Raw genomic sequence first — 21311 nt, forward strand, 5'->3', positions numbered from 1 at the left:
AGAAAGTAATACTCAGTGTATGTTGTGTTGTAAGTTGTTAGTAGCCCATGTGCCTCACCCTAATAATTTGGTCTATTTTCACCTCTTATTTTCGCTCGTCACTGTTCTGACTCGGTGGTGCTGCACACGTAGCCTATAACCTGTTTTTGAGAAATGTCATCATCTAATATTGTAAGAGGTTTCAATGTCTGCTTATATGCCCCCTTGATCTGACTTGGTGTACAGGGAAAATACTGTCAGAGCGGCCCATGTTTTGCATTCTGTCACTGTACATTTCAAAAGCGCTGAACATATAGTTATATTGACTTTGTCCTTCGTCGCTCGCTCATTAATGTCTTAATTGAAATTACGGAATGTCTCTTATCCGCTCATTGTTCCCTTAAGCCATAGTTTGTACATCTCACTTGTCAGTAGAAACCACATTTGTTTAAGCAAGTCAGCCGTATCAGTTGTTTTTTTGAACAGGCAGTCAACGAGACTGAATGAATCCAGGTGTAGCGGTGGTAAGGATTCACTCCATGGTGCCTGAACAGAAAGCTCTTCTGTTGGGACAGCTTTAACAGTTTGTGGGCACCGCTTGTCGCTGTTATAGTGTAATTAATGTATTGTTTAGTGTTGTATTGTTTAGTGTAGTGTCAACGCTAGCATGAATAAAAAAAATGTACATGCTAAAATCGCCACTGTAACAGACAAATCTCAACATCAACTGTTCAGAGGAGACTGCGTCAATCAGAGGCCTTCATGGTGGAATTTCTGCAAGGAAACCACTACTACACCAATAATAAGAAGAGACTTGCTTGGGCCAAGAAACACAAGCAATGGACATTAGACCGGTGGAAATCTGTCCTTTGGTCTGAGGAGTCCAAATTTGAGATTATTGGTTCCAACTGCCGTGTCATTGTGAGACGCAAAGTAGGTGAACGTTTGATCTCATGTGTGGTTCCCACCGTGAAGCATGGAGGAGGAGGTGTGATGGTGCTTTTAAGGTGACACTGTCAGTGATTTATTTAGAATTCAAGGCACACTTAACCAGCATGGCTACCACAGCATTCTGCTGCAATACGCCATCCCATCTGGTTTGCTCTTAGTGGTAGTAGTATCATTTGTTTTTCAACAGGGCAATGACCCAAAACACACATCCAGGCTGTGTAAGGGCTATTTGATCAAGGAGATTGATGGAGATGCATCAGATGACCTGGCCTCCACAATCACCTGACTTCGACCCAATTGAGATGGTTTGGGATGAGTTGGACCGCAGAGTGAAGGAAAAGCAGCCAACAAGTGCTCAGCATATGTGGGAACTCCTTCAAGACTGTTGGAAAAGCTTTCCTCATGAAACTGGTTGAGAGAATGTCAAGAGTTTGCAAAGCTGTCATCAAGGGAAAGGGTTGCTACTTTGAAAAAATACTAATATTTGTTTAACGCTATTTTGGTTACTACATGATTCCATATGTCTTATTTCATTGTTTTGATGTCTTCACTATTATTCTACAATGTAGAAAATTTTAAAAAATAAAGAAAAACCCTTGAATGAGTAGTTGTGTCCAAACTTTTAACTAGTACTAGTAAAAAATGTCCCTACTTTTGACCAGGTCCCATAGGACAATAAAGGGAACACGGTGCCGTTTGAGACGCAAACTCAGGAATCTCCCAAAACATGACGGTCAACCAAGATGACACCCCCACGTTTAAGACATTCTGCAACCTCGTCCTTGTCTGGTCTCTGCTGAAGGTAGGAGAGCTGTTAAAGCCATTATAAGTGAAATCAATAATTGGATATATTACCATCAGTTCTCTTTCTCTTCAGTGCTGATGGGGACAGGAGGCAAGGCAACAATGTGCTCTCTTATTGTGTTGAATACCTCATTGACCCTCTCCAAAGATTGCAAATCAAGGAATGATGTGTTTGTTAGTGTGGCATTGTGAAAATGTATCAGTGTCTATTCCAGATTAGACAAACCATCTTTATCCTTGTCCCTAGGAGACATGGAACAGCTACTGGTCTATTTCTTATTGCGGTGTACAGACAGTATACCAGAAGTAAATTAAAAACACAGGACACAACTAGACTCACCTCTAGGCCTGTTGTCCGCCTCAATCCGAAATATTTATTAATATACTCAATAAAATTGTTCACAAGACAAAAATCCCCTGGCTACCAGTCTGTTGGTAAATATATACAGTGGGGAGATCAAGTATTTGATAGACTGCCGATTTTGCAGGTTTTCCTACTTACAAAGTCTGTATGTCATTTTTATCATAGGTATCATCGTATGCATTTTATTGCATGACATAAGTATTTGATCACCTACCAACCAGTAAGAATTCCGGCTCTCACAGACCTGTTAGTTTTTCTTTAAGAAGCCCTCCTGTTCTCCACTCATTACCTGCATTAACTGCACCTGTTTGAACTCGTTACCTGTATAAAAGACACCTGTCCACACACTCAATCAAACAGACTCCAACCTCTCCATAATGGCCAAGAACAGGGAGCTGTGTAAGGAATAAAATTGTAGACCTGCACAAGGCTGGGATGGGCTACAGGACAATAGGCAAGCAGCTTGGTGAGAAGGCAACAACTGTTAGCGCAATTATTAGAAAATGGAAGAAGTTCAAGATGACGGTCAATCACCCTCGGTCTGGGGCTCCATGCAAGATCTCACCTCGTGGGGCATCAATGATCATGAGGAAGGTGAGGGATCAGGCCAGAACTACACTGCAGGACCTGGTCAATGACCTGAAGAGAGCTGGGACCACAGTCTCAAAGAAAACCATTAGTAACACAATACGCCGTCATGGATTAAAATCCTGCAGCACAGGCAAGGTCCCCCTGCTCAAGCCAGCGCATGTCCAGGCCCGTCTGAAGTTTGCCAATGACCATCTGGATGATCCAGAGGAGGAATGGGAGAAGGTCATGTGGTCTGATGAGACAAAATAGAGCTTTTTGGTCTAAACTCCACTCGCCGTGTTTGGAGGAAGAAGAAGGATGAGTACAACCCCAAGAGCACCATCCCAACCGTGAAGCATGGAGGTTGAAACATTCTTTGGGGATGCTTTTCTGCAAAGGGGACAGGATGACTGCACCGTATTGAGGGGAGGATGGATGGGTCCATGTATTGCGAGATCTTGACCAACGACCTCCTTCCCTCAGTAAGAGCATTGAAGATGGGTCGTGGCTGGGTCTTCCAGCATGACAACGACCCGAAACACGTAAGAAGCATCTCAAGGTCCTGGAGTGGCCTGCCAGTCTCCAGACCTGAACCCAATAGAAAATCTTTGAAGGGAGCTGAAAGTCCGTATTGCCCAGCGACAGCCCTGAAACCTGAAGGATCTGGAGAAGGTCTGTATGGAGGAGTGGGCCAAAATCCCTGCTGCAGTGTGTGCAAACCTGGTCAAGAACTACAGGAAACGTATGATCTCTGTAATTGCAAACAAAGGTTTCTGTACCAAATATTAAGTTCTGCTTTTCTGATGTATAAAATACTTATGTCATGCAATAAAATGCAAATTAATTACTTAAAAATCATACAATGTGATTTTCTGGATTTTTGTTTTAGATTCTGTCTCTCACAGTTGAAGTGTACCTATGATAAAAATTAGACCTCTGCATGCTTTGTAAGTAGGAAACACTGCCGATTTTGCCGGTTCTCACTTGTTCTCCCCACTGTATATCATTGTCTATGGGATCAAATATTTCTCTTTACCTTGTTAGTAAATTAGATCCAATACATATACCAATGCAAGCATTTGATCACATTCCATTGTTTACTAGGGCAAGATGAAATTAATGAAAGTATTTCCCTGTGCTTCAAAGCAAGCCATCCTTCTGCGGGGGATGTTCAGTTAATGGTAGATTAGGCTTTCAGGGAGCCACTGCTTCACCCACTGACAGGACGCTATGGAAAACATCTGTCAGCGTGCAGACTGACTCAAGACACACTGAGAGAACTCAGCTGCTATGGCTTGCATGTGGCTTGCATGGGAGTCACACTCCAGACCCCTCTGTCTGTAAGGCACATACACGCAGGGGACAATCCCCTTGTGATTAGCATGTGATAATCTGTGAACACACCTTAACCTTGGAGTTTGAATGGTTTGCCTGGCACGTACCCTTAGAGTGAGAGGATCAGTCTGTGATCCTGTGAGAAGAAGGAACACCTGCACTCAGCGCAGGCCTGGTCTTTGCTGTGAAACAGGGTTCAAAGAGAAGTCAGAGAGATGGGCGAAAATCTCTCTCTCGCACACACACACACACACACTGGGGGAATAAGTAACACTTAAGATGGGTAGATTCTGAGAAATAGGAGAAAGGTCACGCTTCATGAGATTTGTACATAACACACAGCATCTTAATGCTCCTTTGGTGTGTGATTTCTTAGAGCTGTCAGCCGTAGATAAGTGTTTAGGTGTACTGTGTATCTACGAGGATGATACACACTACACCATCTTAACCTGACACCATCTCTACATCCACCTATCCCCTCCGTCCATCTGTTACCATGGCAACTGGGGGAGGGCTTGTTCTTTAAAGTGTGTGTTCATGGTCAAATTTCCCCCCATGTTGCATGATCAACCCGCACCCCACTACACAGCATGCCCTATGCCCTGTCACCACAGGCCACTTCACAGCATGCCCTATGCCCTGCACCACTACACAGCATGCCCTATGCCCTGCCACCACAGGCCACTACACAGCATGCCCTATGCCCTGCCACCACACAGTATTTCATATTCACTGCCTCTCTCTGATCTCTCTCAGCCAGCATGACATGCAGTTGCTGCCTGCCAGGGGAAAGAACACACAGATATGAAGAGGGAAAAAATGAATTGGAGAATTCAAACACATCCACATCACTGCTCTTTGAATCACTCAATAGTAAGTTACAGACATCTCTGGTATGTGAATTTGCATAGGGACGATTACACGGATTAAGCAAGTTATTTTTAGTTCAAGAATAAACTAAATCTGTGTTCAGGAAACTAGACCCGAGTAGTAGGTTTAAGCAAGCCAGGATTCTGACAGACAAACATGTTGATAGCTGCTGCACGATTGTACTTTTCCATCAATCAATTGTTTAACCATTTTAAACTTGTGCACCAAGCACATCTTCTGAGAGGAGAGCTTTGCATGCAACGGCTGTTCAAGACAAGTTTAAAGAAACAGACTTTTCACAAGAAGTAAAGATCCAGGGCCCTGGGAGTTTAATTGGGTCGTAGAAAGGCGGTTTCACACACAGAACACATACAGATGTATTGTTCATGGACACAAAACAAGGCAAAGTCAAGTGTATGAGAGACCTGATCTGGTGTCAACATGTGTTCTCTGTCTATCACACATACAGCACTGAGCATCAGATGACCTCCATGCAGAGGTACGTGTCACTATATGTCTTTTCAAGGGTCCTCTGAGGACGTAGAGTAGGCCTCTATATACAATTTGGTTGGTTCCAGTTCTGGTCCCGTAATCATAAAGCGTCTCAGAGTAGGAGTGCTGATCTAGGATCCGTTTTTCATTTTAGACCACAATTCATTAGATTACATGGACAGGGGGGCCTGATCCTAGATCAGCATTCCTACTCTGAGTCTCTTAATACGGCCCTAGATCTAAGCTCAGGTCCCCCCCCCCCTATCCATATACTCTTATTATTTTGGATCTAAAAAAGGCTAAACTGATCCTACACCGGTTTTTATATACATCGTTGTTGTTGTGGTTCCTCACTCCTCGTCAGGGTCGGACAGCTCATAGCCCAGGCAGCTGGCGGAGGGGAAGTGAGCCCAGAAGGTTCTGGACAGGTCTTCAATCTTCTCATAACCAGCATGTTCGCGCAGAGTCTCCACCCAGCCGAAGAAGTCAGAGGTGGTCAGAGCCCAGTTGGGCATGCTGCGCTTCTCACGCCCCACATCTGCTGCTGGAAAACCAATGAGAGCACGAGAATGGATGAGGATGTCAAAAGGGAACCAATCAGAGGTTGAGTGAATGATACTGCACTTCACTAAGACTGGACACATGACACAACTTGACATGTTGATAGCTGTTTACTACATACATTATTTTCAGTGTAATACACAATCTGTATTCATTGATTATACATGTGTGTTTGTGACATTGATAGAACCACCGTACGGAACCTTTGCTAAAGGGCAGTCTGCCTCACCAATGGGAAAATCTACACTGCAGTTTTCCCACTTCCCAGCCTTCCTCCCTGCTACACCAACCATAACAGCCTCGTTCATTTCTCTGTGTTCACCTCTCTGTCACCCCTTCACTACAACCTGAGCTTAAGCCGTATTCCTTTAACCAAAGTCAATAAAATACCTTGTAAAAAACGGCTTGTCTTCGAATTGAAACCAAAGCCCCCGTTGAGCATCTCAGGCTTATGGTTGATTAAAGACCAGTCTGGAGCGAGTGGCTCCGGACATCCCCTAGGCCCAGAGATGGGCCTCCCACTGTGGGGTGGTGGGAGAGAGGGCCAGGTCCACGCTGGGAAAGCAGGCTGGGACAACAACACTCCACAGCTCCCAACTCAAACATAACAACGGTGTGAGTGAGAGACTATAGAAATATGATGATAACTGAACACCACCATGTAGTGTGGCGGCACCAAGGAAGTCTTCTCTCACATCTGTCCCTCTGACCTCTCTCCTGGCCTCTTGCTGTGTGTGTACATACACTGAATGTACAAATCATTAAGAACACCTTCCTAATATTGAGTTGCACCCCCCACCCCCCCATCCTTTTGCCCTCAGAACAGCCTCAGTTCGTCAGGGCATGGACTCTACTAGGTGTTCCACAGGGATGCTGGCCCATGTTGACTCCAATGATTCCCACAGTTGTGTCAAGTTGGCTGGATGTCCTTTGAGCGGTGAACCATTCTTAATACTTACGGGAAACTGTTGAGCGTGGAAAAACCCAGTCGCATGGCAGTTCTTGACCAACTTAAACAGGTGCACCTCACACCTACTACCATACCTGTTTGTCTTTCCCATTCACCCTTTGCATGGCACACATACACAATCCATCTATGTCTCAATACTTCTTTATCCCGTCTCCTCCCCTTCGTCTACACTGATTTAACAAGTGACATCAATAATGGATCACAGCTTTCACATGGATTCACCTGGTCAGTCTGTCATGAAAAGAGCAGGTGTTCTTAATGTTTTGTTCACTCAGTGTATGTCTTCAAGCTACAGTTGCACAACTCAACATATTGAAATCAACATTGCTAGAGTTTGTTTGATTGAATCCAACCCCATCTTGGTAACCCCTGGTTACCCAATCTCCCAGTAACACACACTCACCTTTGCCATCTTCTCTGGCTGTTTCCTCAGCCCCTGCGTTAGAGGGAGAAAAGACAATAACTATTCATACTGAAGGCACTCAATGGGCCTTCATGGTGACTCACACAGCCCTGTTGATGGGTGACTTAGTCTAGCTAGTGTTCTCAGTATTAAAGTGGATTTCATTGTACCAATCTATCTTTCTCACTAGGATTGAGGAGTGCTTTTTAAAAATCTCTGTCTATCAACTCCCCCCCCCCCCCCCCCTCCCTCCATCTTTGTCTCTATCTCTGACATTGCCCAAAACGCTGGGCAGGCAGCAGCAGATTAACAGACGGGGGTGTTGCAGACAGAGAGAGGGAGATGGGGGCAGCGAGGTGGAAAACAGGGGATGAAGAGGATATGGAGCGGCTGACTGCTAAGTGCTGCGCCTGGCCCTGGACTGCTCTGACATTCAGACATTCACAGCCTTTATTAAATCTCCTCAGAGGATAGGAAGGTCGCGGCAGATCAATGAAGAAGTAAGTAAAGGCCAGTGGAGAAACACAAACCTGGGTTCAGCTACTATTTGAATACATTTCAACATACTTTATCTGGGCTTGATTGAGCTTGCCTGGCACAATAGAACCAATAGAATAGTCGGAAAAATACCAACCCTGCCCATCTGGCACTCCAGGCAGACCGAAGCAAACGCTAAACGTATTGGAAAAGTCTTGAATAGTATTTGGACCCAGGTCTGGGAGGATACATAGAGGGGAAAGATAAACGCTCAGCTTGGTCAACAGAGACTAGAGAGAGCTAAGCAAGGTAGGCACACAGTGTAATACTTCTACCGTCTCAATGAAAACAAAAGAGGGAGAGAGAAAGCGAAAGAAGGGAATGAACTGCGACTGGTCTATTCTGACCCACATAACCCACAACCAGCTGCTTTTCATCAGAACAGCGCCATTTCCACTCAATCAAATGTTGTTGTGACAAAAGCTTTATGTCTCTGAATAGCCAATACTGCACATGCATTATGTAGTCAAGGCAAGCAGGAAGAAGCTCTATTCAATTAAATATACAGTACTGTGGTGTGTTGTTGAAGAAACGGTACCAACGGTCCTTATACCAATACAAAGAACACTGTGTATCATGGGAGGGCATCCGTTTCAGTTGAAAGAAAAACCTTCAAAACTTTCTCCTCGTATTCCACAATAAAATCCAAGTTGACAGAAAAATGTGTGACTGTAAACAATGTAAAGAGATATGTTGAGTACTAAACTTCATATTTGGTGCATCGAGACAGAACCCAGTAAAAACACTATAATCAATACCTGTCTTATGTGTTGCTGTTGACTGTACCGGCTGTTGAAATGTCAGAAGATTACATTCCTAGTGAACTAATGGACAACATTCCCTCAGGGGAAACAAACTGTATCTCCAAGGTAATTAGTTCCAGTTGACGGTTTCTGAGAGTTGCTCCAGACTGCGGTAAGAGACAACAGCAGGCCAATAACAGTCTCATTCAGATGTAACATTCAACATCTCAATAGTGGAGGATTCCTCTCTCCATCTCCTCTTATCCATTTATAGCACAAAGAGCAAAGAACCCAGTAGAGTGGTAGTGCACTTCTCTTTTCTCAGTTCTTTCCCATCAGCCCACAGGGATATTGGAGAGATGAATTGAAGAGAGGCCGCCACCACTTCAGACTTGAGTTTCATCCAAGTACACCTCACAATCCAATACTAACCGTATGCACAAAACAGGTTCAAATGACGTTGAAGAGATGTCTTGTACTCACCCGGACCGTCATGGTTGCCTTCCGTTATCACTGATGAAAATGACACAGGCTCGGAGGCTCTCACCACTGTGGAGTCCTAACAGGCTGACTTACCTATTAGAGAGAGGAGAGAGCCAGCAGGACGACCCAGAGCAGCATTGAGACACAAAGACGAGGCATGGTTCTGCACGGCGGCAGGCCGCACAGACAGAAACACAACCACAACCTGTGAGAAATTGTCACAGCGTTTTACACCCCCCCCCCCCCCCCACACACACACAGAGTTCTGCTTGTTCTGTAACATCTTAAGGTTCATCTTGGGGAGAGGAGTTGTGCCAGAGAACGAGACAACAAAGTAGGTTTGAATCAAGCAGGAGGACTAAGAGCTACATTTAACATTTTGAAGGTACATTTTGGATTTTGCAGCAGGTGCAATGTTGGCATTTCCCCCCCGAGTAACAAGATAAATCACCCAAAACAAAATCAATAAACAATCTTCATTTACACTGATACAGGTACCCGGTGCTGGATCCGGGCTCTTGGTCCTCTTGCTCTGGGCGTGTGTGTGTAGCGTGTGTATGTCCAGATATGCCGAGACCCTGGATGAGAGGACAGATACAGTAAACAGAGCTGTCCAGGATATGTTGGTCCTTCACACTTCAGATCCACAAGCCATACCTTACCTCCGAACCCACCGCCCTCTCTTTCCTACCCAGTCTCCACTTCTCACACCTGAAGCAGGCATGTCAACGGACTGAAAGGCTTCCTTTGTGGACGAAGGGGGAGACGGAGGAGAGGGGAATGTCAACACTCTTACCCTTCACCAACTAGGTCCGATGCAGACACATTGTACCCGTCTAGATAACTTACCATTGCTGATGTACCCGAGCATGACAATCATGTACTGTTGCAGAAAATAGTATTTGTCTGTTAATGTCGTCCATTCATCTAATAAAACTCAATTATCAATCATCCTTTCATGTACAGTAAAATGTTCGATCAATACCTGCACATCTTGAAAGTGACAAAAGCTCAAAGAAAATGGATGCATGTGTGACGTCGAGATAAAAGCGTCTGCTAAATGGCACACATTATAATATTAGAAAAGACAAAACTATACAAACACCACATAGTCTTACACATACCGCAACTGTGAGCCAAGGACTGCGTTCTCTCTCGGCTCCTCTTTATGTACTTCTACACGGTCTCAACCAGACGACCACAATGGAGGCCTCAAATACAGTCCACATTCACCTCCGTTTGTCCCTGAGGAGTTGTACAGGAGCATTACGTCTCGGCAACACCTGTCTTGGATCTGGCTAGCTATATCTACACTCATTTATCTCTAGGAAAGAGACAACATGGCTACCATGGGTTAGGTTGTAAGGTATCAGAAGCAGTGTCTGCTTCCCAAATGACATCCTATTACCTAAATAGTCCATTACTTTTGACCAGGGGCCCATAAGGTGCAATTTGGGACAAACCATATTTGAAGACAAACCAGATCTCCTCATGCCGTATCGGGATTAAGGAGAGGCATTCCAAACGTTCTGATAAGACGTAAAGGAAGCAAGCACTTTTGTGGTTACCTAAGCTCATGCATCAGGATGGGCCCTCAGGTCCTGAAATGACGAAGTCCTACCTGCAGTAACATTGCCATCTGCTGGTAGAAAATGGTAAATACAGAAATGCAATTTGAATGTATTCTAATTGAACGAGATTGAACAATATTTTAAAAACGTGAAAGGGAATAAAATGACACTGCAGACAAATGTGCAACCAGAAAGCTTATTTCGGCAAAACTTTTAATTGAACAAAAGTATTTCAACCCTCAGTCACCACACCATCTTGGAGTACAGTACCTTCCGCTGTATCTAATCATATAATATTCACCTTATTCTTCTTTTTAATATATACATACACAGCTGAAAACAAGATTTAAATAACAGTGCTCAGTAACATTAAGACACAGTTTTTCATTTTAAAAAGCAGGAAACTAATTTTGAACAGACTTTGATTGGCAAACAGACAACCAACTAAACGTTTTCCTATCGCTCTTGAATCTCCGTCCTCGGTCAGCGATGTTTCCACTCGGACGTTGAGGAAAGCAGTGGATTCGAAGAGAACGTTAGGGGCACATTTGAGCAGTATGGGGGTGTGGCACATGGTCGGCGGTATACATCCACGGACATTCAACGCGCAGCTTCCTGACCGTGTCCATTCCACAATACACCTACAGAGGGCGTCCTTTCCTCATCTGGTAAATACAGTACAAGTACCATTTGTGGTGCCTTTCTTTCTGGTACAAGAGTCTATGGAAACGTAATACTACTTTCTGCAAGGGACGGGTCACATTAAATATTCACTTTCATAGCGTATGTAGCTGTTGTGAAGGAACCATTGACTGTAAATCCCCATCCGTGCTCACTCCAAAAACCTAGGAGGCACCGGCAGGGCTTTTACTAGGAGGTGGAGTTGTCAGCCAAGGCAAAGAGCGGGTGCTTACAGACGGGCCCTTACTGAAGCTGTTCTCTGGACACTTCTGGACAGGACTCAATGTCATTATTCTGAAAGGAATCTGAGCTACGGTGGCCAACATGTACCATTTGAGTCTCTCTCTGTGCTAACTGATTCTCTGTTGAGTTTATGGTGACTTTTAGCACCTGTATTGAAGGGTCATGGGCAGACCAGGGGATATTGCTGTGCCCAATCAGTCAGTCGCAAGTCCGGTAATAAGGCTTGTTATTAGGCCAGGCCGAGCACCGGGGTCCGGAGTGTGTGTGTGTGTGTGTGTGTGTGTGTATGCAAATGTATGAACGCGAGCATTTGTGTGTGGTCACAGCAGAGGTTTGACCAGGTAGAGTTTGTCTCCATGTTCACTGGTGAAGATCGGGGCTTTTTTGTAATGCTCCACCAGTTCGTCCATGCTGCTGAAGCGTCTCTGGCCGATACAGTAGACCCCCTCCGCCAGCGCAACCTTGAAGTGCTTGTTCTTTCCCATCGCCTTGAGGGACACGGAGAAATCACTGGGCTGGGAGAGAGAGAGAGAGAGATAAGAAATGGATGACTATTGCCATGGAGTTGCATTCTTAAGCCACTAGAGGGGGCCTTAGTTCTACTGTAAAGTCCACCCATCCCACTGAATAATGTACGATTTCCCTCAAGACAGCTTTCCCAATAAAAACAGCTCAAAATACAGTATGATAAAGCTATTGTAAACCATAGAGTACATTATCATATAAATAATAAGAGACACGAAAATCAACTGTTCCACCAATCACAATACTCTCTCGACCACTCACCGATGATTCGCTGTCTCTGACCAGGAAGTCTCCCTGACCTCCTCTCTCGTTGAGCGCACACTCTGCCTGATGCCTGGTCACTCCCCCATAGTACCAGTCCTTCCCGGCAAACTTTCCCACGCGGGCCGGCCCTGTGTAGTTGATCTGGGGCGAGTGGGGGCCCGAGCCCATTACACCCCCGGGGGCTGGATCGTCGCTAAGTATAACCACATAGTTCTTTGGCACCAGGCCCACCTGTCCACGGGCGTTCCGACACCGCCACCACTCAGGGTCGTTTTCCGGTTTCTCCAGCACCTCCATCACCTCGCCCTTTTCAAAGTTCAGCTCCTCATCGGTCACAGAGCTGAAGGGGTACAGCGTCTGAACAGTGTGGATCGCCCTGGTGGTCCCGTTGATCACCCCTCCCGACCCTGCCCCCTGTCCTGGGTAACCTCCGCCTAGGTCCCCCCAGACGGCCTCCTCCTCTCCCTCCTCCAGGACATAGTTAGAGGGGAACCAACCTACCCGACCTTCAGAACTCCCTCGCCACCAGCCGTCGCTACACTTCTCCATGACAATGACCCTTGACCCCTTCACCAGTGTCAGCTCGTCTTCCCGCTCCGCCGTGTAGGCGAACTTGACCAGGGCTGGGATGCTGAGGTCATAGATACGCTCGGCGCTGCTACCTCCGCCACCATTGGACGGGTACTCTGCGTCCGTGCTGGGTGTTGGAGAGGCATCGCGCGCACTCGTCTTCCTCTTCGTCTTCCCCAGGCCTTAGAGAGGGAGAGACAGAGAAATAACTTGGTACAATAGACATATATTTATACCACAAATTGAAGATCTCCGCAGTAGTTCCACAACAGAGCAGAATAACATAGTAAAAAGCCCTTCAACATATTAGGTTAAAAGTCCTGAGATGAAAATGGCTCCAAACAGAAAGCCCTACGTGGTCATTGAGATTGAGTAGGCAGCTACGCTACTCAAAAAACAGCCTGCAACTGAAGTGCAGCAGCAAGCTGAGCTAATTAGCTGCTAGTACTGCTGGTAGAGGACGGTCCAGGGTTAGGAGGTCACCACTTCTCTTTGAGGCTGCAGCCAGGGAGAGAGGTAAACACTTCAGATAGAGTTAGGGGGGAGTGAGGGGTTCTGGGTAATTAGTGCTGGAAGGAAACTGAAGGTAAGGCCAGAGGAGAGACCGGGGGGGGGGCTTGTTCTGGCTATTGATAGTAGAGGTTGACCGATTAAATCGGAATGGCTGATAACAATCGAAAATGGGTATTTTTGGGCGCCAATTATTATTATTTTTTATACCTTTAGTCAGTTAAGAACACATTCTTATTTTCAATGAAAGCCTAGGAACGGTGGGTTAACTGCCTTGTTCAGGGGCAGAACGACAGATTTTCACCGTGTCAGCTCGGGGGATCCAATCTTGCAACCTTACAGTTAACTAGTCCAACGCAATAACGACCTGCCTCTCTCTCGTTGCACTCCACAAGGAGACTGCCTGTTACGCAAATGCAGTAAGCCAAGGTAAGTTGCTAGCTAGCATTAAAGTTAATCTTGTAAAAAACAATCAATCATAATCACTAGTTAACTACACATGGTTGACGATATTACTAGATATCATCTAGCGTGTCCTGTGTTGCATATAATCTGACTGAGCATACAAGCATACAAGTATCTAAGTATCTGACTGAGCGATGTTAGGCAGAAGCAGGCACGTAAACATTCATTCAAACAGCACTTTCGTGCGTTTTGCCAGCAGCTCTTCGTTGTGCGTAAAGCATTGCGCTGTTTATGACTTCAAGCCTATCAACTCGAGATGAGGCTGGTGTAACCGAAGTGAAATGGCTAGCTAGTTAGCGTGCGCTAATAGTGTTTCAAACGTCACTCGCTCTGAGCCTTCTAGTAGTTGTTCCCCTTGCTCTGCATGGGTAACGCTGCTTCGATGGTGGCTGTTGTCGTTGTGTTGCTGGTTCGAGCCCAGTGAGGAGCGAGGAGAGGGACGGAAGCTTTACTGTTACACTGGCAATACTTAAGTGCCTATAAGAACATCTAATAGTCAAAGGTTAATGAAATACAAATGGTATAGAGAGAAATAGTCCTATAATTCCTATAATAATTACAACCTAAAACTTCTTACCTGGGAATATTGAAGACTCATGTTAAAAGGAACCACCAGCTTTCATATGTTCTCACGTTTTCTTACATGGCACATATTGCACTTTTACTTTCTTCTCCAACACTTTGTTTTTGCATCATTTAAACCAAATTGAACATGCTTCCTTATTTATTTGAGGCTAAATTGATTGTATTGATTTATTATATTAAGTAAAAATAAGTGTTCATTCAGTATTGTTGTAATTGTCATTATTACAAATAAAAAAATAAAAAAATTTAAAAAACAATCGGCCGATTAATTGGTATCGGCTTTTTTGGTCCTCCATTAATCGGTATCGGTGTTGAAAAATCATAGTCAGTCGACCTCTAATTGATAGGCGATGTTAATTCCTCTCAGGCAGCTACTGACCAGACCACTGTAAAGGAAGGCTGTTTAGGAGACAGGAAACGTAGATCAGATTACACCGAGGTGGTCGGGAGGGTGGACAAGTTCTGCATCCCAAATTGCACCCTATTCCCTACATAGTGTGCTACTATAAGCCTATAGGGCTCTGGTCAGAACATGGTCAAAAGTAGTGCACTAAAACCCTATGTAGGGAATAGGTTGACATTTGGGACACTTACTATGGAGTGTTCGGTTGGCTCTCTCGCTGGAAAATATTGACTTTTAACCTCTTTCAACAACAACCCCCCAAACCGGTCCCCCACTGTAAACTACTCCTGTAAAATGAGGCTCCTCCTTTCACGTTAGACTCTCAATCCCTCGAACTATCTATTTAAGACAATATAGAGAATCACTCATGCAAGCAGAAGGAAGAGGATCATTGTTGTTTAAAGCCTAGTGTTAGAGAGAATTAACCTCAACCCTCTCAGCCACTCCCTCACAGCCAGGTAGGAGAGCACTCCGAAAGGTCACCAACAACCACTCCACCCCCCCTCTTCCTCCTCCACCCCGCCCAATCTCATGCATGAAACAAGGCGGCTTTCTGACCTTCGGTGTCCTTGACGCTTAACCGGCCTTCTGCTCCAACGGAGCACGCAGCCAACCAGGGACAGTGTTGGTTTTGAGTGTACAGCAGCACACCGCTCTTAGCAGACTTACAAGAGCGCGCAAACCTGGAGATGAGATGGGCTGAACACGGGTTTGTAATAAGCAGGCAGCAGGCAGCAGGCAGCAGGCACGCACACAGACAAACACTTGTATTCAAATGTGGAGCTCATCTCACAATGACAAACACACTTGCTCACGGGAAGCATCACGTAGCTTACACGTGCCCAGTTACACGCAGCACAGATAACACGACGCCGGTGGGACCAAAAAAAACATGATTAAATCATAGACCTCTCGGTCTCCCATCATAGTACTACCCCTCGTGAAAAGAGCATATCGTAGACCGAACCAGTCACGTCAAAATACATTTGTCACTCACGATCGTCATTTACTGCCGTTACGCTCGGTGTGCACTTCCAATAAAGGACTAAATAAACATGCACAAGCAACCGAAAACAGTTCAAGGTATTGTTTTGAACCGGAAACCGGAAGAGGCTCCTTTGCCCAGATAGATACTGGTTCAATCATAGACTAGCCTAGATCCTACACACACACACACACACACACACACACACACATATATATATGGAGACCGACAGCATGATGGACCGAACAAGTTAAATATGACCCACAACAAACAGAATAATACACCCTCAGAGTTAAAATGACGAGAAGACAGCCCTCGTCTCCATGAATCAGCCTCCACCATGACACACAAAGGCCAGTGGCAGCGTCACAGGGAAAACAGGGCTTCTGTTTCGGCCTGGGGGGTGGGAAGAAAGTGATCGATTTGGAAAACAGTGCCCTTGAGAGGTGGGGGGGGGGGGGGGGTGGAGGATGGTGAAATACCATCACTTAGCCCCTGTCACAACTATCCCCCATCAACAAGCCATTCCACCCCTCACACAACAAGCTGTGAGGAGGCGGCACCGTCACTATTTATAGCTTTCACAGAAATAAAGGAAATAGCTAAGATTAGTTTTACATACGGGATCGTACAGGGCTGGTGTTTTACACGGTAGGCCCGATGCCTTTTCGAAGGGTTGTAGAGCAAGCAGCAGGCAGGCAGGTAGATTAGCATTTACACACACAACTTTTCTAAGAGATGACGCACATATATATACACCTTCCTTCCTCAGCAAGCTCTGACAGCTGGTCCATGACTTTCATGCTCATTCCTCTGCAGCATGCAACAACAAACGAGGCACTCTGTGCTGCGCTCACACACCACAACGGTAACGACACACTAACTCACAGTCTACTACTAAAGCAACGCTGCGATGACAGTGACAACACTAATTAGACAGCAACAAGCACTAATGGGAACCTGAAAGATAATACAAAAATAAGTAGGCATAAATCGTGAGGAAGTGCCTTGAGAGCATAAAGCACAATTGGCCCAGCGTCGTCCGGGTTGGGGGGGGGCTTTACTTGGCTCATTGCGCTCTAGCGACTCCTTCTGATGGAACGGGCGCCTGCACGCCGACCTCGGTCGTCAGGTGAACGATGTTTTGTTCGATACATTGGTGCGGCTGGCTTCCAGACGGGTGTTAAGAGGCGCGGTTTGGACGAATGACTCGACCTTCACCTCCCGAGCCCGTTGGAGTTGCAGCGATGAGACAAGATCGAAATTGGGGGTCAAACTTAAAAATAATTTTAAAAATTTTAAGAGACTGTCTACCCCGATCAACTGGGCCCTCACCAAGCCATCCATTCATTCAACTGGGCCCTCACCAAGCCATCCATTCATTCAACTGGGCCCTCACCAAGTCATCCATTCATTCAACTGGGCCCTCACCAAGCCATCCATTCATTCAACTGGGCCCTCACCAAGCCATCCATTCATTCAACTGGGCCCTCACCAAGCCATCCATCCATTCAACTGGGCCCTCACCAAGTCATCCATTCATTCAACTGGGCCCTCACCAAGCCATCCATTCATTCAACTGGGCCCTCACCAAGCCATCCATCCATTCAACTGGGCCCTCACCAAGCCATCCATTCATTCAACTGGGCCCTCACCAAGCCATCCATCCATTCAACTGGGCCCTCACCAAGCCATCCATCCATTCAACTGGGCCCTCATCAAGCCATCCATCCATTCAATTGGGCCCTCACCAAGCCATCCATCCATTCAACTGGGCCCTCACCAAGCCATCCATTCATTCAACTGGGCCCTCACCAAGCCATCCATCCATTCAACTGGGCCCTCACCATGCCATCCATTCATTCAACTGGGCCCTCACCATGCCAGCCATTAATTCAAATGGGCCCTCACCAAGCCATCCATTCATTCAACTGGACCCTCCCCAAGCCATCCATTCAACTGGGCCCTCACCAAGCCATCAATTCCACCAGGCCTGAGGCGTGTCACAGTGTTTGACCCATACAGCTGACTTGATGCTTAACGATAGACTCTTAATTTATGCTGATTAAGAAGAACAGGCTAGGGACAGTTGCAGGGAAGCAATGTAGAGGACCTGGGGACAACTGTTCAATGTAACAAAATGGTGATTGCAGAGTAACACTAATCATGTATGGCTACTGCAGTGGTACTAGAGGAGTGAGAAAAGTAAGTCATTCGATGAGAAGTGACTGCCAAGCTATTCAGTATCAATCCCAGATATAGGCCCATTTCATGGGCTGACGAATAGAACAGGCTGTGCTTAGTCAGAATGTTCTCCTTGCAATATAAAGCTCAGATGGTCTCCGATAATAGATAATTGGTCCACTGCCCACCATGCTATTAAGTAGCAGTGTGATCCACAAGAAGAATGTGAGTCCAGGTGGTCCTTAGTGCCCTCCTCTCTCTCCTCCCACCCTGTCTGTCTCTCTCTCCTCCAACCCTGTCTGTCTCTCTCCCCCTCCTCTCTCTCCTCCCACCCTGTCTGTCTCTCTCTCCCCCTCTCTCCTCCCTCCTCTCTCTCTCTCTCTCTCCTCCAACCCTCCTCTCTCTCTCTCTCCTCCCACCCCCTCTCCTCCCACCCTGTCTGTCTCTCTCCCTCTCCTCCCACCCTGTCTGTCTCTCTCCCCCTCTCTCCTCTCTCTTCCCACCCTGTCAGTCTCTCTCCTCCCACCCCGTGTCTCTCCTCTCCTCCCACCCCGTGTCTCTCCTCTCCTCCCACCCCGTGTCTCTCTCTCCTCCCACCCCGTGTCTCTCTCTCTCCTCCTACCCCGTGTCTCTCTCTCTCCTCCCACCCCGTGTCTCTCTCTCCTCCCACCCTGTCTGTCTCTCTCTCCTCCCACCCTGTCTGTCTCTCTCTCTCCTTCCACCCTGTCGGTCTCTCTCTCCTTCCACCCTGTCTGTCTCTCTCTCCTTCCACCCTGTCTGTCTCTATCTCCTTCCACCCTGTCTGTCTCTCTTCCCTTCCACCCTGTCTGTCTCTCTTCCCCTCCCACCCTATCTGTCTCTCTTCCCCTCCTCTCTCTCTCCTCCCACCCTGTCTGTCTCTCTCTCTCCTCCCACCCTGTCTGTCTCTCTCTCTCTCATCCCACCCTGTCTGTCTCTCTCTCATCCCACCCTGTCTGTCTCTCTCTTTCTCATCCCACCCTGTCTGTCTCTCTCTTTCTCATCCCACCCTGTCTGTCTCTCTCATCCCACCCTGTCTGTCTCTCCCTCTCTCATCCCACCCTGTCTGTCTCTCTCTCTCTCTCATCCCACCCTGTCTGTCTCTCTCTCTCTCTCATCCCACCCTGTCTGTCTCTCTCTCTCTCTCTCTCATCCCACCCTGTCTGTCTCTCTCTCTCATCCCACCCTGTCTGTCTCTCTCTCTCTCATCCCACCCTGTCTGTCTCTCTTCCCCTCCCACCCTGTCTGTCTCTCTCTCTCATCCCACCCTGTCTGTCTCTCTCTCTCATCCCACCCTGTCTGTCTCTCTCTCTCATCCCACCCTGTCTGTCTCTCTCTCCTCCCACCCTGTCTGTCTCTCTCTCTCCTCCCACCCTGTCTGTCTCTCTCTCTCCTCCCACCCTGTCTGTCTCTCTCTCTCCTCCCACCCTGTCTGCCTCTCTCTCTCCTCCCACCCTGTCTGTCTCTCCCCCTCCTCCCACCCTGTCTGTCTCTCCCCCTCCTCCCACCCTGTCTGTCTCTCCCCCTCCTCCCACCCTGTCTGCCTCTCCCCCTCCTCCCACCCTGTCTGTCTCTCCCCCTCCTCCCACCCTGTCTGTCTCTCCCCCTCCTCCCACCCTGTCTGTCTCTCCCCCTCCTCCCACCCTGTCTGTCTCTCTCCCTCCCTTCTCTATCCTCCCACCCTCCTCTCCCTCTCCTCCCAACCCGTCTGTCTCTCTCCCTCTCCTCCCACCCTGTCTGTCTCTCTCGCTCGCAACCTCTCTCCCCCACCCTCTCTCTCCCCCTCCCCTCCCCTCCCACTCTCTCCCTCTCCCCTCCCACCCTGTCTCCATCCCCCTACCTCTCTCTCCTCCCACCCTGTATGTCGCTCTCTCTCCCCCCCTCTCCTCTCATCCTGTCTGTCTCTCTCTCTCTCCTCCCACCCTGTCTGTCTCTCTCTCTCATCCCACCCTGTCTGTCTCTCTCTCTCATCCCACCCTGTCTGTCTCTCTCTCATCCCACCCTGTCTGTCTCTCTCTCTCCTCCCACCCTGTCTGTCGCTCCCACTCCTCCCACCCTGTCTGTCGCTCCCCCTCCTCCCACCCTGTCTGTCTCTCCCCCCACCCTGTCTGTCTCTCCCCCTCCTCCCACCCTGTCTGTCTCTCCCCCTCCCTTCTCTCTCCTCCCACCCTCCTCTCCCTCTCCTCCCAACCCGTCTGTCTCTCTCCCTCTCCTCCCACCCTGTCTGTCTCTCTCGCTCGCACCCTCTCTCCCCCTCCCCTCCCTCTCCCCTCCCACCCTGGCTCCCTCCCCCTCTCTCTCTCCTCCCACCCTGTATGTCGCTCTCTCTCCCCCCCCCCCTCTCCTCCCACCCTGTCTCTCTCCCCTTTCCTCCTCTCTCCTCCCACCCCGTGTCTCTCTCTCTCCTCCCACCCCGTGTCTCTCTCTCTCCTCCCACCCCGTGTCTCTCTCTCTCCTCCCACCCCGTGTCTCTCTCTCCTCCCACCCCGTGTCTCTCTCTCTCCTCCCACCCCGTGTCTCTCTCTCCTCCCACCCCGTGTCTCTCTCTCCTCCCACCCCGTGTCTCTCTCTCCTCCCACCCTGTGTCTCTCTCTCCTCCCACCCTGTCTGTCTCTCTCTCTCCTCCCACCCTGTCTGTCTCTCTCTCTCCTTCCACCCTGTCTGTCTCTCTCTCCTTCCACCCTGTCTGTCTCTCTCTCCTTCCACCCTGTCTGTCTCTCTTCCCTTCCACCCTGTCTGTCTCTCTTCCCTTCCACCCTGTCTGTCTCTCTTCCCCTCCCACCCTGTCTGTCTCTCTTCCCATCCTCTCTCTCTCCTCCCACCCTGTCTGTCTCTCTCTCTCCTCCCACCCTGTCTGTCTCTCTCTCTCTCATCCCACCCTGTCTGTCTCTCTCGCTCTCATCCCACCATGTCTGTCTCTCTCTCTCTCATCCCACCCTGTCTGTCTCTCTCTCATCCCACCCTGTCTGTCTCTCTCTCTCTCATCCCACCCTGTCTGTCTCTCTCTCTCATCCCACCCTGTCTGTCTCTCTCTCTCTCATCCCACCCTGTATGTCTCTCTCTCTCTCATCCCACCCTGTATGTCTCTCTCTCTCTCATCCCACCCTGTCTGTCTCTCTCTCTCTCATCCCACCCTGTCTGTCTCTCTCTCTCTCTCATCCCACCCTGTCTGTCTCTCTCTCTCTCTCATCCCACCCTGTCTGTCTCTCTCTCTCTCTCATCCCACCCTGTCTGTCTCTCTCTCT

General features: G+C 47.8%; 2 protein-coding genes across 2 annotated transcripts in view; both read right to left on the reverse strand.

Annotated features, from left to right (window-relative positions):
- Positions 1 to 5179: 5179 nt before the first annotated feature.
- On the reverse strand, positions 5180 to 9914 carry LOC149975470 (uncharacterized). Its single transcript, XM_090206644.1, has 4 exons — positions 9859 to 9914; positions 9547 to 9698; positions 7300 to 7332; positions 5180 to 5909 (listed from the first exon to the last, which is right to left on the reverse strand). Exons 1-4 carry the CDS (start codon positions 9912 to 9914, stop codon positions 5716 to 5718), a joined length of 435 nt encoding a protein of 144 aa, XP_090062770.1. The 3' UTR covers positions 5180 to 5715.
- A 918-nt stretch (positions 9915 to 10832) lies between these two features.
- The window catches only part of LOC110495851 (cytoplasmic protein NCK2), a 62947-nt gene continuing 52468 nt past the window's right edge, over positions 10833 to 21311 (reverse strand). The window contains exons 3-4 of the mRNA XM_021571323.3: positions 12344 to 13098; positions 10833 to 12072 (exon numbers count right to left, since the gene is read on the reverse strand). Of these exons, the coding sequence (XP_021426998.3) occupies positions 11878 to 12072; positions 12344 to 13098 (950 nt within the window). The 3' untranslated portion in view covers positions 10833 to 11877. The remainder of the gene's footprint in view (positions 12073 to 12343; positions 13099 to 21311) is intronic.

Source organism: Oncorhynchus mykiss, chromosome 18 (genome assembly GCF_057628025.1).
Source record: "Oncorhynchus mykiss isolate SJ-2025 chromosome 18, ASM5762802v1, whole genome shotgun sequence".
NCBI lineage: Eukaryota > Metazoa > Chordata > Actinopteri > Salmoniformes > Salmonidae > Oncorhynchus > Oncorhynchus mykiss.

What these genes read in the sequence shown, in the direction of transcription:
- LOC149975470 (XM_090206644.1), bottom strand. Translation starts at nt 9,914, where the DNA reads ATGGTAAGTTATCTAGACGGGTACAATGTGTCTGCATCGGACCTAGTT. An exon ending in TCGGACCTAGTTGGTGAAGG is followed by an intron (nt 9,699 to 9,858) that starts GTAAGAGTGTTG and finishes GTGGATCTGAAG; the next exon opens with TGTGAAGGACCAACATATCC. An exon ending in AGCCAGAGAAGATGGCAAAG is followed by an intron (nt 5,910 to 7,299) that starts GTGAGTGTGTGT and finishes TTGGTTTTCCAG; the next exon opens with CAGCAGATGTGGGGCGTGAG.